The 16,294-nt window shown below is 26.7% G+C and overlaps 2 protein-coding genes and 1 long non-coding RNA gene across 6 annotated transcripts; 2 read left to right on the plus strand and 1 right to left on the minus strand.

Moving 5' to 3' along the window:
* Positions 1-2,521: 2,521 nt before the first annotated feature.
* LOC141530184 (uncharacterized) lies at positions 2,522-7,809 on the minus strand. The gene is made up of 3 exons (XR_012479721.1): positions 7,672-7,809; positions 7,194-7,591; positions 2,522-5,288 (listed from the first exon to the last, which is right to left on the minus strand). It is a non-coding gene; the product is annotated as an uncharacterized LOC141530184 (long non-coding RNA).
* A 22-nt stretch (positions 7,810-7,831) lies between these two features.
* On the plus strand, positions 7,832-9,923 carry Rnf11 (Ring finger protein 11). The gene is made up of 3 exons (XM_074247139.1): positions 7,832-8,247; positions 8,331-8,714; positions 8,809-9,923. Exons 2-3 carry the CDS (start codon positions 8,583-8,585, stop codon positions 9,220-9,222), a joined length of 546 nt encoding a protein of 181 aa, XP_074103240.1. The 5' UTR covers positions 7,832-8,247; positions 8,331-8,582; the 3' UTR covers positions 9,223-9,923.
* A 1,183-nt stretch (positions 9,924-11,106) lies between these two features.
* LOC141529735 (leucine-rich repeats and immunoglobulin-like domains protein 3) lies at positions 11,107-16,289 on the plus strand. Of its 4 annotated transcripts, none has more exons than XM_074246420.1 (12): positions 11,107-11,341; positions 11,424-11,987; positions 12,471-12,614; positions 12,705-12,842; positions 12,926-13,069; positions 13,149-13,436; positions 13,525-13,668; positions 13,752-13,993; positions 14,133-14,279; positions 14,440-14,754; positions 14,839-15,660; positions 15,744-16,289. In XM_074246420.1, exons 2-12 carry the CDS (start codon positions 11,749-11,751, stop codon positions 15,866-15,868), a joined length of 2,748 nt encoding a protein of 915 aa, XP_074102521.1. In that variant the 5' UTR covers positions 11,107-11,341; positions 11,424-11,748; the 3' UTR covers positions 15,869-16,289. The 4 variants fall into 4 exon arrangements, with proteins under 4 accessions (XP_074102521.1, XP_074102530.1, XP_074102538.1 ...); XM_074246429.1 differs by having other exon boundaries at positions 11,107-11,332; XM_074246437.1 differs by having other exon boundaries at positions 11,107-11,324.
* The last annotated feature ends 5 nt before the right edge of the window (positions 16,290-16,294 follow it).

Consider the following 16,294-nt stretch of genomic DNA (forward strand, 5'->3'; position numbering starts at 1 on the left):
AATTTATAGTCGTATATAATATATATATATATATATATATATATATATATATATATATATATATATATATATATATATATATATATATATATATATATATATATATATATATATATATATATATTTATATAATGTGAGATTTGAAGTATATAATTTTGAATTTAGATGTTGAATTAAATATAATATTTAATGGTAATTAATTAATTAAATTTATTGTGTAAAAACAGTTTTGGAATTCTGGAGGCTGGATCGCGAGATTCTATTTGAGATTTTTTAAAAAAATAAATAATTATTATTGGAAAATATTCTGCGGGTACTCGGGTAATAAACAAGAGTATTACTGATAAAAAAAAAAATTCTTGGTTATTTTGAGCCACTCGAGTAAACGTTGAGCCAAATTATCTTGGATTATCTTGCGATCCAATGAACCCTTTACTGTTAAAATATATATTGATGTAATAAATGTTTCGAGTATTATTAGACTTATATATCCTGTAATTGTAAATTTATTAGTTTGGGGTTTAAATTAGTTTACTTAAAAAGTCTCGATTTAAATTTTACAGTAAATTATAGTGAAGAAATAAAAAAAATTATGACTGTTATTATTATCATCGATAATTTAAAAAGTTTTAATTGTAAAAAAAATTGATAAAATCCTGTCGGGAAAAATTCACACGGTGAGTTTTGAACAAGTGTCCGTCAATCAAAAAATAATGGTTTCCTCAAGTTTGTGAAAAATGAACAAAATTAATTTCGGATTGATTGACAGATATAAATTGAAAAATTTATAATATTATTCATTGAAAATGATAAATGGTAAAGTAAAAATCTTTATTATTTATTTTTTAAAAATGTTATTACTAGAAAATGTTTATGGCCGTATAATATTTGAGCACTGATCAAAAATAATAAATCAAATCTCAACATTATTCAGATTAAGATGTTGTAAGATAAAAAATAACTGATTAAAAATTAACTAATTAATTTATGGTAATTTCGCTTATCTAAATGTGTGTCATAGGTTCTGATTTTAATTAAGTTATTTAATTAAACGTTAAAATAATAAATCGATAAATAATAAAATTACAATTTTTGCTATTGAATAATAATTTATTACTAAATTGCAATTTAAATTTACGAGTAGGTGGAAAAAGAAGAGGATTTAACTGAATGCTCTTTAACGATCTCGATTGTTATTCTGTACCACAGATTCCAGTGAATATATATATATATATATATATATATATATATATATATATATATATATATATATATATATATATATATATATATATATATATATAAAATAATAATAATCGAGTCGATTTCATTCTATACAAAAATAATAATAATATTTATTGTAATAATAATATTGATAAATATAATAATCAAATTAAATAATACTAAAATTATGATAATATCTAAAAAGACATAATTGTTATAAAAAAAAAATATGAACAAGATAATGAATGAAAGTAATATAGATTCAATAATAAAAATATAAATTTCCGGAACTTGTGAAATGGATAAAAATAAAATAAATAATAATAATAAACGAAAGGAAATAAAAATTCGATTGAAACTCGACAGTTCGATACTATATTAGTTTGAGCCGCCTGAGACTCTTACTATAAAATAGAGTGTAGGTTTATATACCGAAAAATAAAGTTCGATCGTGATAGTAGCACAAAAAGATCAGGGTTTCGTCAGCTTTTTCATTTTTTTACAGCTCCTGTTCTTTTCGCTTCTTTTTATATCGAATATTACATCCAAGCATACTTTATTTTATTATTTTTTATTTCTAATAATCAAATAAAAAACTTTTTTATCAAAATAACCGAGCTAATTTATTTTATTTACTTTGCATTAGTCGGATTAGGAAAGTTGCTAATTGGAGAGAAATTATCTCGATCGTAATAGTTGCACTAAAAATCGGTAATATGCTTTAAATTTTACCACTACTAGTTTTAATTAAGTTCCGACCTTACTCTCTTGTTAATTCGAGCTTTGTCGTAAATTCTCAGTAATCTCATTAAATGATCATGTTAATAATTAATTTAATGTTGCTGTACTGTTTACTATTAAACCATGACGTGGTTTACTATTAATCATAACTAAAATTGCCCCTCATAAAAATCATTTATTTAATTTTAAATATTATTAATTTATTTTTTTTCAGTGGTAAAATTTAAAACATTATCAAATTTATAATAAAAAAAATTCAATGATTTATCTTTTGGGCATAATTAAGTTTTTAATAAATTTTCTAAAAAATATAATCGAGTGACATAGTTACATTCGATAAAAAAGTCAATTGAAAAATTGTAAAAATGAATAGCAACACTTTTTAAATATCTATCTGGGCACTGCATTTATTTATTTATTTATTTATTTATTAATATAAACATGTGAGATTTAATGTAACACAATTAATTTCACTGAAAAAATTTCTAAAAAACCGAAAAATATTATTTAAATAAAAAATTTTACCCGAAGTATTAAAAGTACTTACATTAAATCTCGGTAAACTTCTAAATTATTATAGATAAAAATTTTGAATTATTATTTAAGTAAAAAAATAAAATAATGCAATAGTGTTTGTATGATGTTGGATTGTAACATTGACTGCGTTTAATTAATACGGTAGATTGTTATTGAGTTAGCTTGTTATAGCTTTAGCTATTTGGCTGACGTGTCATCGACAAACTGCCAATTGCAATTGTGTTGTGTGTGTTATTGAACGGTAATATTGACTTATGTTACAATTATGTAATTCCAAATTCTGTAATAAATTTTCGCTATTACTGTAATTACATTAAATATTTTCAGAAAAATTAAATGAATTTTTTAAAAAAATTACCACAACACAATTTCATATGATGCGATTGAAATAATATTTTTAAAATTAATTTCTGATAAATAAAAATAATTTATAATTTTTTTAAAAAATCGATCATACGATTGAGAGTTTGCGATTGACACGACGCATCTTCTGACTGATTATACAGACTGACACCGAGTGTACACGATATGTGCATACACGTTCTAATTATATACATACGACAATACGTCCTTATATATTATTCAAGTAACACATTTTTATGTTTGTATCAGCGCGTGAAATATCGCCGATTTTTTTTTTTTTTTACGTTAAAAATTATTGTTTATTATTATTTTAGCCCATAGTACATATTTTTCAATTGATACCTGTCATACGTTCATCCGATCGTCTCACTGGTTCGATTACTCATTATTAATATTAATTAATGATAGACGTAAATAAAATAATAATAATAATAATAATAATAATAATAATAATTAAATAAAAAGAACCTATTATAATTAATTAATAAAATATTTAAGACATATAATAGTATTATTGTAATTGAGATGATTAATGTGTAATTTAATCAACTATTTAATCATAAACTGTGTAAAATAATAATTAATCAGACTAATACTTTATTTATGTTTGTCATCGTTTAATCACCGGTTTAATTGAACACCGATATTATTTACTAGCCAATAAATATATTACTAGATTACGCTATTTATATTTATAATATAATAATAATAATGATAAACAATATTCAAAATGATCAGGTAGAAAAAAAATATTTAAAATCAATAATCCAGTGTCCGGATCTAAGAAAAGTGAACGATTAATCAAATAATGCTAAAATATATGCGCTAATTAGATATTGTAAATAATAATAATTTTTCTATCGAGCGACCAATCGTTGGGAGTTGAAACAACACGAGAAAGTTATGGAAATGTGATGACTAAAACTACAAAGCCAAATAGATGTTAAATAGTTTTATTATTTGAGAGTTAAATATGTGCATATTTAAATAATAATAGTTATTAAAAAAAAAATAAATAAATAAAAAATAAAAAAAAAAGTATATAATTAATTGATAATATTATTTTGAAAAAAAGTAATATTACTACACGCGGTGCCTAAAACTATTCAGCGTGTAAATTTTCAATTAAAATTTATAAAATGAAAAATAACAATTATTGAAATATTTTTTATCAACTTTTGAGATCACTCACTTCATCTTCGCATATTAATAATCGGCCTCATATTGATAAATATTAAGATTTGTTTTTGAATTTTTTTATTAAAAAAATAAAGGCCTGGAAATTTAATTTAAAAAATAAAACGAAATTTTAATTGGTAATTATTTTTTTATAATTAAAAAAATACGGTGATAGATGAATTGAGTGAATTATTATAAAATAGAAAGTAAAAAAATTCTAAAGCTGAGCAAAATTTACAACAATTATAATAAAGTTGGTAGATGTTTATTTTGGATACTAAAGCACAAGTTTATTCTCGATAATATATTTCGTACTAGGAGGCCGTATTAAAACTAGAATGAGTAATTTCTAGTCAGAATATTTAATGGATAAAGTGTCTCTTAGTCTTGGTCTTTTACAAAAAGCTTTCTAATTCATATTAACAACCTAGTCCTATGTAATATTTAATAGATCGGTGGCCTATCTTGACAGGGTTCGATTCTTATATTTTTTGTCACTCTCATCAACTAAATAAATAAAAATAACAAATAATCAAATAAAATATCTAAATAAATAAATGTTAAATATCTTATTAAATTATATTAAATAAAATATTGATATATTTCCCTCTAATTTGATAAGAAAATTGCATTGGTTGATTGAAATCATGCGAACAAGCTCAAAAATATTGACTAAAAAGATAATCACCGTAAAAAAAGAAAAATAAAATTATTTACCGATTTGGTTCCGACAAATCAATTGTATTAAATAACAAACCTGAAACATTGTAATTAAATTAATTATTATAATAAAAATTTCGAAGACCTGTCTATGTAATACGTACCTGCTTTTTTAGATGTAAGATTAAATAGTTGAGAGGATATGAAATGCGCTCGGTGGTTGACAGTTGGTCGTCTCGAATGAAAAAGATATAGATAATTATTATTAAATAAATAACTACATAAACTTTTAATAATAATAATAATAATAATAATAATTAGCATTAGTAAGCATTACTTTTATTGTCTGTTATTAAAAAACAAAAAAAACGATTAACCTGTTTTATCTTCTTTTTTACAACAATAAAGTTAAAATATTCTTTCGAACGAAACAAATAATTGCTCTATTTATTTGTCTTCTCGTATTTCGCTGTTCATAAAAAGCTCCAGACTTCCGTTTTTATTGCCTCACTTTTTCATTTTTACTTTTATTTATCCAAGTTATCACTATTGCGGCTAAAATTATTATTTTGAAGTTTTATCTTCTGAAATAAAAAATAAATTTTATTAATAATAATTTTTTTTTCTGAAAAATTATTTTTAAAAAATTGAATTTAGTCAATTTTTATTTTTTAAAAAAATAATTAAATATCTGCTAAATTAATTTTTAATATGCACTAATTACTCCCTCTAAAGACTGCTCACTGAATCGTTATATATTACCACAAAAGTAATAATGATTTTTGGCCGTTTCTCGTGATCTCATAAGACACATACCAAAAATCCGGATCAATTTATTTAAAATTGATTACTAAAACTATTATAATTATTTATTAAATATTATTCAAGTAACAATACTCATAATTATAATAATAATACTAATTAAGTTATGTTTATAATCAATAAATAATATTATGTAAGAATAATAATACTGTTAATAATAATAATAATAAAAATAAAAACTAATGACCTACCATTGTCTATAAAGTGTACAATGATACAATCAACTGAACTCATAGTTCAAGAGTTTACATATGTCAATCGCCCATTATATAACGAGTAAACATTTAATAAAAAAAAAAAAAGTTAAAAAAATAAATGAAAAAAAAAAAAAAATATTTATTATTAAATTACTAAACAATATTATTATTTACAAATAGAAACCCTTTATTTAATAACTAGGCGATGGATTTATTATTTTATTGATAAATATGACCGTAAATAATAAATTTTTTATTCAGGTTATCGAATAATTTTAGTAGTTATTTATTTTTTTATTGTAAATAATTTGTGTAATTCAATTTTAGTTATAGATGAGAAAGTGGATGAATAATAATTATTATTAATGATAATAATGATAAGATTAATAATATTTTTACTGTAACTGGGAATATTATAAATATATTATTGAAATGATTAATTGTTTCTTCCCGGAGAGACGTCTAAGAAGGGTTTGTCTGGAGAAACGATTAATTATTTTTTATTTTAGAAATATGAATTATTGAATAAAGGGTCTCAGATACTATTAAATATACATAAATATATATATATATATATATATATATATATATATATATATATATATATATATATATATATATATATATATATATATATATAATGATAATAATAATGTGAAAATAGAAAAATGAATAAAAATAAACAATTACAGTAGTTAGCTTGCAATTGTTGATATTTAAATCGATACATTGTATCAATATGATATATTATTATGTACTATGAATTATGATGAATATGAATTATGTGTATATTTTACTATAATGAATGACTATGGAAGTAAATAAATGAATAAATATATAGAAAAAGTCTACTCATAATCCAATGAATAAGAATGATTGATAAGTAATGCCATTTTAATAATAATGATAAAGAAGTATAGTGAAGTAAAATATATAATATAAATTATCATAAAATGTTATTGTGAACAAAAATTAAGTGTGGATAATGTATAGTTGGATGGTAATGATGAATAAATAAATAAACAGCCAGATTTAAACCATATGACAACCTGAAATTCTAATATAAATGATTATATATGTATAAAAATTAAATAAAATGCCTCAAATGATAAATATTTGTTCCTTCTTTTATTAATATTTCCCTTTTATTTTATAAATATCTCTTTAAATTATCTCCAAAAAAAAACCATTTTTTCATTCTTCATAATTCAAAATTCATCTAAAATAATTATTTACATTATAAGATTATATTTTTAAATCTAAAATATTCATAAAATTTTATTTCTTCAATTTTTACAAAACTAACCTTAAATTGTTTTTAAAATTTTAACCTGTCAAAAAATAATATTTAAAAGTAATAAAAGCCAATTTTCTTCTGTGAGCCATTTTCTTTTTATTAATTAAAGTGTAATAATTATTATAATTATATTTATTAATATAAATATTAATTATTATTAATTATATATATACCCTGATAGCCAGCGCTTTCTCAGTAAGTGTTGACTTCCAGCAGTTACGGTTAATTTATACATCAAGTTGGCGGTAATTCTTCTCTCAACAACAGTTGTAAGCAAATTGACGGAAATCTACGGCCGCAACTTGAATACAAGTTAACAATCAAACTTGTAGTTAAATTTCTTTTCAACTTTACTACAATTTGAAGGAAATACTTGTACAGCAAGTTTTGACGTCTATTTGCAGAGTAAGTTATAGGTAACTAATAGGTAATCGCTCGCTTTGCCAACTCTTTCCGTCAAGTTTGCTTCAAATTGCGGACGTAGATTGACAGTAAGTTATAGATAAGGTGGCTATCAAGGTAATGTCCGAGAAATACAATTTATCGACAATTCAGACCTCAATTGTACCTACTGCAAAATAAAAAATAATTTTCTCCATAACCAACAATTTTTTCCTAACCTACAATAAATAAAATAATAAAAACACTTACCAACGCAGCCATGACGTTGCACGAACAGAAAAACACTTGAAAAAAAAAAATCTTCCAAGACTTGAGACAAAAGCTTACATGACGACGAATAAGAATAATTCTGGTTAGGTCTAGAGAAGTGATATTGCCATTGTTTCCGTTCAGTGTGTTGCTGTTTTTCTCTCGGAGCTCATCAGCTGTTTATCTTAATCTGACAAACAACGCAACTCTCAGCGATTAATCCATCAGCTGACGTTGAGATCAAATTGTCAACACAATGTCAGTGAATAATCTTTGTCGATGAAACGAAGAATTGAAACAGTTAATAAAAAGAAACTTTCGAAATCGTGTGGTGAAAATTATACATAAGTGTTTGTATCCATAGATATACATTACTCACTCAAGCTCATCTATATACATACACACATACTCATACACTTGGCGTGTATAGATTAAAATCAAGCAGTCATGGTGGAAAAGTCAGCCAGTCAGCTGTAGTCAGCTGTATTCTGTGTTAATTAATTATTTTATAAATTTTAAAAACAAAATTATAATTGTCAAAATTATTATTTCAGACAAATGTTTACTAACAGCCAAGTATGTGATAAAAGAATATAAAATTGACAAAAGTAAAGGCTTTAATTTAGTTTAAATTGTTTTGTTATGTTGGCTGCTGACAGTCACAAAGAAAAAAGTGGCCTTGAGTGTCGAACCCTGACCATGCCAAGTCGGATGACATTTTTGGGGATACGCTGACCAATAACTTGTCGTCAGCGCCCACTGCTCTTCGTTCTAGACCTGAATTGCCTCTCGGTATTGTCTATTGTCAGGTAGACTACCACCAGTAAGTTCATTTTAAATAATCAAATAACCAAGTAACAATAAGTAACATAATCAAGTAACAATCGACAAAAATCCTTTGTTCGACCAAAATGGGCAACTGTCTCAAGAGCAGTGGAGGTGCTCAAAATGACAACGCAACTCTGTTGAACAACAGTCCAGATCCTGCCATGTCTGGTAGTTTGTCGCAAGATCAACTAAATTCACAAGCTATGCCTTACAATGTAATGATCAAATTTATTATTATTATTATTATTATTATTATTATTATTATTATTATTATTATTATTATTATTATTAATCTGATTATCTTTTTAGGAGCTGGTTGATTCTCGGTATCCGGTTGTCTCAACCCGGGAGAGACACGTCCGATCAACGGAGTCAAGCATCGGCGGACTGGGCCAGGGTATCGGAATGACAACCGGCAATATCAGAGGAACCGGACTGATGAACTCGGCAGCAATTAACGAAGAGGAGCACCAGGTGCGAATTGCCAAACGCATTGGACTGATCCAGCACTTGCCCTCGAGGGAGTACGACGGTGCCAAAAAGGGAGAGTGTGTAATCTGCATGATGGAGCTGACTATTGGAGAGGCCGTTCGCTATCTTCCCTGCATGCACACTTATCACGCCATGTGCATCGACGACTGGCTGCTGCGTTCTCTCACCTGTCCCTCGTGCATGGAGCCCGTCGACGCGGCTCTCATAAATTCATACCACCCCACAACTTAGTTCCTTTGAGCTGACCTTAAATTACCAGTCGAGATGTCGAACCATGGCTCTGAGGCCGGTGGGTTGTAAAAAGATAAGCGTCGGGGTAGACATTTAACTATCGACAATAGTAAATCCTCATTTCACTCTCCAAAATCATTGCAATTTTAATCTGATAATTATACTATTATATTATTATATTATTATATTAAATATAACTGCAGGCGGTTTCATTATACATTTTTTCTTTTAATTTTTTTTTTACATGAACTTTATTTTTAAATTTGATAGGACAAATGTATCAAAAATAATCGTGATATAGTAGAATTATAAAAATTATAAATAAATTGATTTTGGAACTGAAATAGAATGTTGTACTGTTGTCTAGAGTATCCTCGAGTTATTAAAGCATCACATAATCGCGTTAAAAAGGCTTTGGTATTATAATAAATATCGCTACGGCTTTCTAGTTAAGAATGAAAGGAAGAAAGAAAAAAATGGAGCTGTGAAATAGTGGTTTGTTGACTACAAATAAATATTTAAAATAACTACTCACAGATAAGTTAAAAAAAAAATTATTATTAGAAAAAAAAACAAAAACAAATTTAATACAACTATGATTAATTGTATTTCTTTATTTACTTGTATTTAATTATAAGTATTGTACATATACGTATGTATACATATTCAAATATTAAAATACTATGTTGAAAAATTTTTAATGATCCTGAAATTACTTGACATTTGATATTTTTTTTTAAATAAATTAATAACACTGAAGTTGACAGATATTAAAAATTTTTTGGAATTTTATAGTAATTAAATTATTAAAAAAAAATTTCATTAAAATATTGCACATGTGAAAATTAAAAAAAATTGAGTGAAAATTTTAGAAGCATTTTTTTATTGTAATTAATTTTTAAAATTGACAGCTGACCGCTAACTTCAGTATTATAATAAATTTTTCTAAAAAATTATGATTTATTTTTTAGATAAAATAAAAAAATTATTCTGTGTCAGCTGATTTTAGAATCATAAAGTTTTATTACTTTTTTTTAATCACTCACAGTTTTATTTTGATGAGAAATAAATCAAATTTAAGTTAAAAATTAATGAACATTAATGTAGCACATATTCGATAATTTTAAAAATTTCCTAAAAAATAAATTATGGCAAAAATAAATAAGAAAAAAAAATTGACATCTAGAAATTAAAAAAAAATATAAAATGCAATTTTTTGAATAATTTAATAATTAAATAATTATCAAAAAAAATTCAATAAAAAACTTCCACATATGAAAATTAATGACATTAAAATTAACTGTCACTTGACCAATTTTTAATTTTATTTAACAATTAAATTTATGATAAAAAATTATTTTTAATAAATTGCATTTTTTATTTTTTTAAATTTCTAGATGTCAATTTTTTTTCTTATTTTTTTTCCCATAATTTATTTGTTAACAAAAATTCTAAAAATTATCAAATATTTGCTAAATTAATTTTCATGAAAATTAATAAAAATTAATGCTATGAGAATATAAAAATTAACTTAGCCGATAGTTTTGATAATTTTAAGAATTTTTGTAACAAATTATGGCAAAAAAAATTAACATTTAAAAATTTTAAAAAACTAAAAATGCAATTTTTTTAAAATAATTTTTTGGAGCAAATTTATTTGATAAAAAAAATAAAAAAATTGTCAAGTGACAGCTTACCTTAATGTCATTATGAGAATTTAAAAAATTGACAGCTGTCAACTAACATCAGTATCATTATCATAATAATAACAATTGTTACACTTAACTAAAGCAGGTAAGGTAGTTTTTTATTTCTAAAAAAAACAGATCGAAAGTTGCGCCACCTGGAGGAGACGCCAGAAGTAATAGAAGATGAAGAAAAGATACGCAACAGCAGCAGCAACGGGAACAGCCGAGGAGCGAGCAGAGCATAACCGTAAACGGCAGTAGAGCCGCCTCCGGAATAGTCCTTTGGCTTTGGCTTGCTGGTATAGTGAGAATAAAAAAAACAAGTGCGAGTAAGAACGCAGAACAAAAATACAAGCAAAGGGTCTTGCAGTCTACGGTCTCCGTCTCCCATACCAGACTCGGGGTTGCTCAGAAGTGAGAACGTGTGTATAGTTAGTATAGTCAGAGTTATTAGGAAAGACGATGGTAATGAGATAAATTAAATAATATTTATTTATAAATGTTACGTTGCAGTGAGAATAATCAGGATGGTGTACAAACTAAATTGGTTTGTGTTTTGTTGAGGATCAACTTTGTTTTTAATAAAACAAAATAAACGGTGGGCTGGTGTATTAATGGCTGCTGAGGATGTTTTGCCAATTTATTTATATACAAAAATGGTTATTACATTTACCACTTGCTTATCGACATTGATGATATGATTAACTATCAATCAAGTATATCTACGTTCGCCGATTAAATGGGGGCTAATATGGAATTTATTATGAATTTATTGTGATTAAACTCATTGTGATCGCTGAATAGTGTGATTTGTGTATAAGAGGCCTCGTATTTTTATATGATGTCGGTCGCTTCTTTTGAAGTGCCCTACGCTGTATTTATAGTACTTTTGATACTATGGAACGTTTCTTATACAATAGCTCGACAGGATGCCGAAACTAGTGAAGATCAAGATAACAATTACAATAATGTTAATAAATGTCCGATAAAATGTGCCTGTTTAGGCAATGTTGTTGATTGCAGTGGTTTGCAATTGATTTCATCGCCTAGTAAATTACCACCATGGACCGAAATATTGTGAGCTTGCTATTTTTAATTATTACTATTACTATCGTTATAAAAAAAGCAGACATTTATTTTTTTAAATTGCAAACTTATTGGGAAAAAAAAAAAAAAAAAAAAAAATTATTTTAAAATTTCCACGCAAATATTTTTATATTTATTTAATAATTTTGCATTCATTACAAATGTTATTTTAGGTATAATTTAAAAAAAAAAAAAAAAAAAAACCGAAATATTTTTTTAGGACATTATTTTGACAAGCAAAAATGTTATTTCATTTGACTGCATTAGAATGGTTAAAATATCAGACTGATAATTTATTATTATTGTTAAAATTAGTCGATAAAATGTGCATAAATTAAAGCTTGCATAAAATATTATCAGTTGTGGATTAAATATTCCATTTTTTAAAATTTAAAAGTAAAAAATTAAATGTTTGCTTCTGTATTAAATTGTCAAGTATGAATTAATAAAAATTTTTTTTTTTTTTTTTTACAGAGATTTAAGTTCGAATAAACTAGAGGATAATTTTACATTTTCAATGTCACATCTCCCTCAGCTAACTAGTCTAAAACTCAATAAAAATTTATTTAGCCATATACCAGAGCTCTCATTGTTGGGTAATTTAACTCACGTTTCAATGTAAGTCAGCTTAGTTATTTTAAATTAAATTTAATTTGTAAATGGGGTGGATTAAATATATAAATTATGATTTTGTTTTTGACCATACAGTTCCCACAATTTTATTGGTGATATTGATGGGATTGCTCTACGAAAATTATCTCATCTCCAGTCTCTGGAGTTGCCGAGTAATAAAATAAAATTATTAAGACGAGGCTCTTTTTTAGCACCCAATCAACTAATTCGACTGTACGTATAAATTTATATCTATATATATCTACTGCCTTTATTATTGAACAAATTTCTTTGATTAATTGTGATTGGTATTATAGAAATTTAAATATGAATGAGATTAGTGAGATGGAACCTGGCTGCTTAGATAATTTGACACAGCTCGAAGAGTTAAGGCTAAATAAAAATAATTTAACCCATCTCGTCAAGGATGTTTTTGTAAATCTAACTCAGTTGAAACTTCTGTAAGTTTATTTGCACTGTTTATTTATTTTATTATTTTATTTATCTAAGTACTTATCCTTGTCTGTGAATTTATTGCAGTGAAATAAATAAAAATGAATTGCAACAAATCCAAGGTTTGAGTTTAAAAAATCTAACGAGCTTAGAGGAGTTAAGATTGAAAAGAAATAAAATAGATACGCTCGAAGATGGAGCTTTCTGGCCACTCAGAAATTTACAATTATTGCAGCTTGACTTTAATATGTTGACTGTAGTTAAAAAAGGAGGACTGTTTGGATTGGATAATCTGCGTAAACTGACACTATCGCATAACCATATATTTAAAATTGAATCCCAGGCATGGGAGTTGTGCAAAGAAATTCGCGAATTGTTAGTACATTACAATACTGATTTCTGTTTTATATATTTTATTTTTAACTCTTGTTAATATTTAAATAAATTTAATTTTTTTTTACAGAGATTTGTCCAACAACAGACTAACATCAATTGAACGGGGGACTTTTGAGTATCTATTGAAATTGGAAAAGCTTAAACTCGATCACAATAAAATTTCATTCATTTCAGACAGTGCTTTCACTAGCATTCCCAACTTAAAAATCCTGTATGTATTATTTTTTTTGTACCCCATTGCACAAAGAGCTGGTGTGATTTATAAGTATTTTTTTTTATTACTATAAATTACAGGGATATAAATTTCAACAAAATATCATACATGATTGAGGATATAACAACTGGAGCTTTTGTAGTTCTTGGTCAGTTAAAAAAGTTGGGCCTGGCATCCAACCAAATAAAATCGGTGAATAGAAACGCGTTTGGGGGACTAGAGCGTCTTGAAGAATTGGATCTTCAAGGGAATAATATAACGAGTATTCAAGAGAATGCCTTTAGCCCAATGCCGAACTTGTCCAAGCTCAAAATGAACACAGGTAAGAAAAAAGGAATAAAAAAACCTCAATATAAATGTATATATATTAAATACATCTGTGTAAAAAATACAATATACACCTGGCTTTTATATACGGAAGAATAGGAGATGAATGAAAAGGTTCTATTGTATTCACACAGGTGCCTTAGTGTGTGATTGTGGGCTCCAATGGCTGAGCGTTTGGCTGCGCGAGCACAGATACAACGAAGCGAAAGCGAGATGTGGATACCCTCACTGGCTAAAATCCATGCATTTAACACAATTACATCATGCTAATTTTACTTGTGGTATGTATTATTTATTTTTTCTTTTTAATTTATAAGGATTAAGAATTGGATTTAGGCTTAAGCATAATTTAAAATTCAAAATGTAAAAAAAAAAAAAAAAAAAAAAGCGCTAGAAGTGACATTAAGCCTCTAAATGGTCACGTATATAATTCTGATTCAGATGAGTTCCCGAAACCCCGTATTGTTGAGGAGCCGAGCAGCCAGATGAGTATAAAAGGCGAAAATGTCACGCTAACTTGTCGAGCAACCAGCACAGCTGACACTCCTTTACAGTTTACTTGGAAGCATGAAAATACGGAGCTGCGGGATGTCGATATTGAAACGAGTCACATAGCCTCTGAAAATGGTGTAACTGAAGCATTGTCCTCGCTACACCTTATAAATGTCAGCCATGAGGACGCTGGCAAGTATCAATGTATGGTCGCAAATACCTTTGGGACTTCTTATTCTGCGAAAGCAAAAATTAGTGTTCTTGGTAAGTTTTTTTTTTTTTAATTATTTAATAAAAAAAATAATACTTTATTTGTTTGCTAATTGTAAATATTAATTAATGTTTTAGTATATCCATCATTTTCAAAAATTCCCCAAGACATAAGTGTAATGGCTGGAAGAACAGCTCGCTTGGAATGTTCTGCAGAAGGTCATCCTTCACCACAAATAGCGTGGCAAAAAGACGGTGGTAATGATTTTCCAGCTGCCCGAGAAAGACGAATGCACATGATGCCATCAGATCCAGTACTTTTTATAATCGATGATGTTAAAAGTGCTGATACCGGAGTATACTCTTGTACAGCGCAAAATCTCGCTGGTGTTATTGTTGCCAATGCATCAATAACAATATTGGAAGAGCCGTCCTTCGTAAAACCAATGGAAAACCGTGTTATATCTGTAGGATCATCAATTGTCCTCGAGTGCATGGCAAGTGGATCACCACGTCCAAAACTTTTATGGCGAAAAGACGGTGTACCTTTGTTGGCAACTGAGAGACACTTTTTCACCGCTGACGATCAATTATTGATAATTGTTAATACAGTATTAAGCGACGCCGGGAATTACGAATGCGAGATAAATAATACATTAGGCAAAGCAGTGGGAGTTTCTCGGTTGACTATCAGTCCAGTCTCGTCACCGGTGGTTATTCAGACAAATGTATTGAGTATTGTAATTGTCGCGGTGGTAAGCTGTGTCGTTGGTACTTCGATAGTATGGGTTATCATAATGTACCAATCGCGACGGCGTTCGAAGGTTGCAAAAAATACTAATGCACAAGTGCCCATAAGCGGAGAGCCAACTATTACTGATGGACAAACTACACAATTGTACCTGGATTCTAGTTCTCAGCACAGCAAGGATAGCGGTACCGGTGACAGTACTAATCCCGGTAAAAATTTTTTATTTTATTTTATTTTATAATTAATATTTATTATTTAATACGATATTAATATTTATTAATAAATCCCTCAGAGGAAATAGTTACCTGTGGTACTCATAATGATGAGGATGCTGCTGCCGTAAGTGGTGAGGATCCGTTACTGCAATACACAAATCACCAGCGAAATATCCAGATAGACAGTAATGATATACCATAAAAGGTAATAATACACCTTTTGTGGAGAGCTTACGTGAGAATATATATATATATATATATATATTAAAGAGAACAAAAAATATAGTATTATATGTAAATTCGTTTAGTGAGGTTTAAAAACTTGGAAAAAATTAACCATGTAAAATGTACTTCCTCTAATGACGAATTGGCTAATTGATCAGTGGCCTTGTGTCATCAATGATCGCTCAGTATTAGGATAAAGATAAAAATACAAATGAAAGATAATATTAAAATTAAATTCGATATATTAATAATTAAATTTAAGACGTCTGAAAGTTATTGATGCCTTAACAATAGTGTAAATATTACGAACAAAATAAGCGAGCCATCTTTTGATGTTACGATATTTGAAGGCTTTACTACTACTATTATTATTATTAATATTATATATATATATATATATATA

The sequence above is a fragment of the Cotesia typhae genome, unplaced genomic scaffold, assembly GCF_013202065.1.
Source record: "Cotesia typhae breed Kobodo isofemale line unplaced genomic scaffold, CoteBio_Ctyphae contig_119, whole genome shotgun sequence".
In the NCBI taxonomy this organism is placed as follows: Eukaryota; Metazoa; Arthropoda; class Insecta; order Hymenoptera; family Braconidae; genus Cotesia; species Cotesia typhae.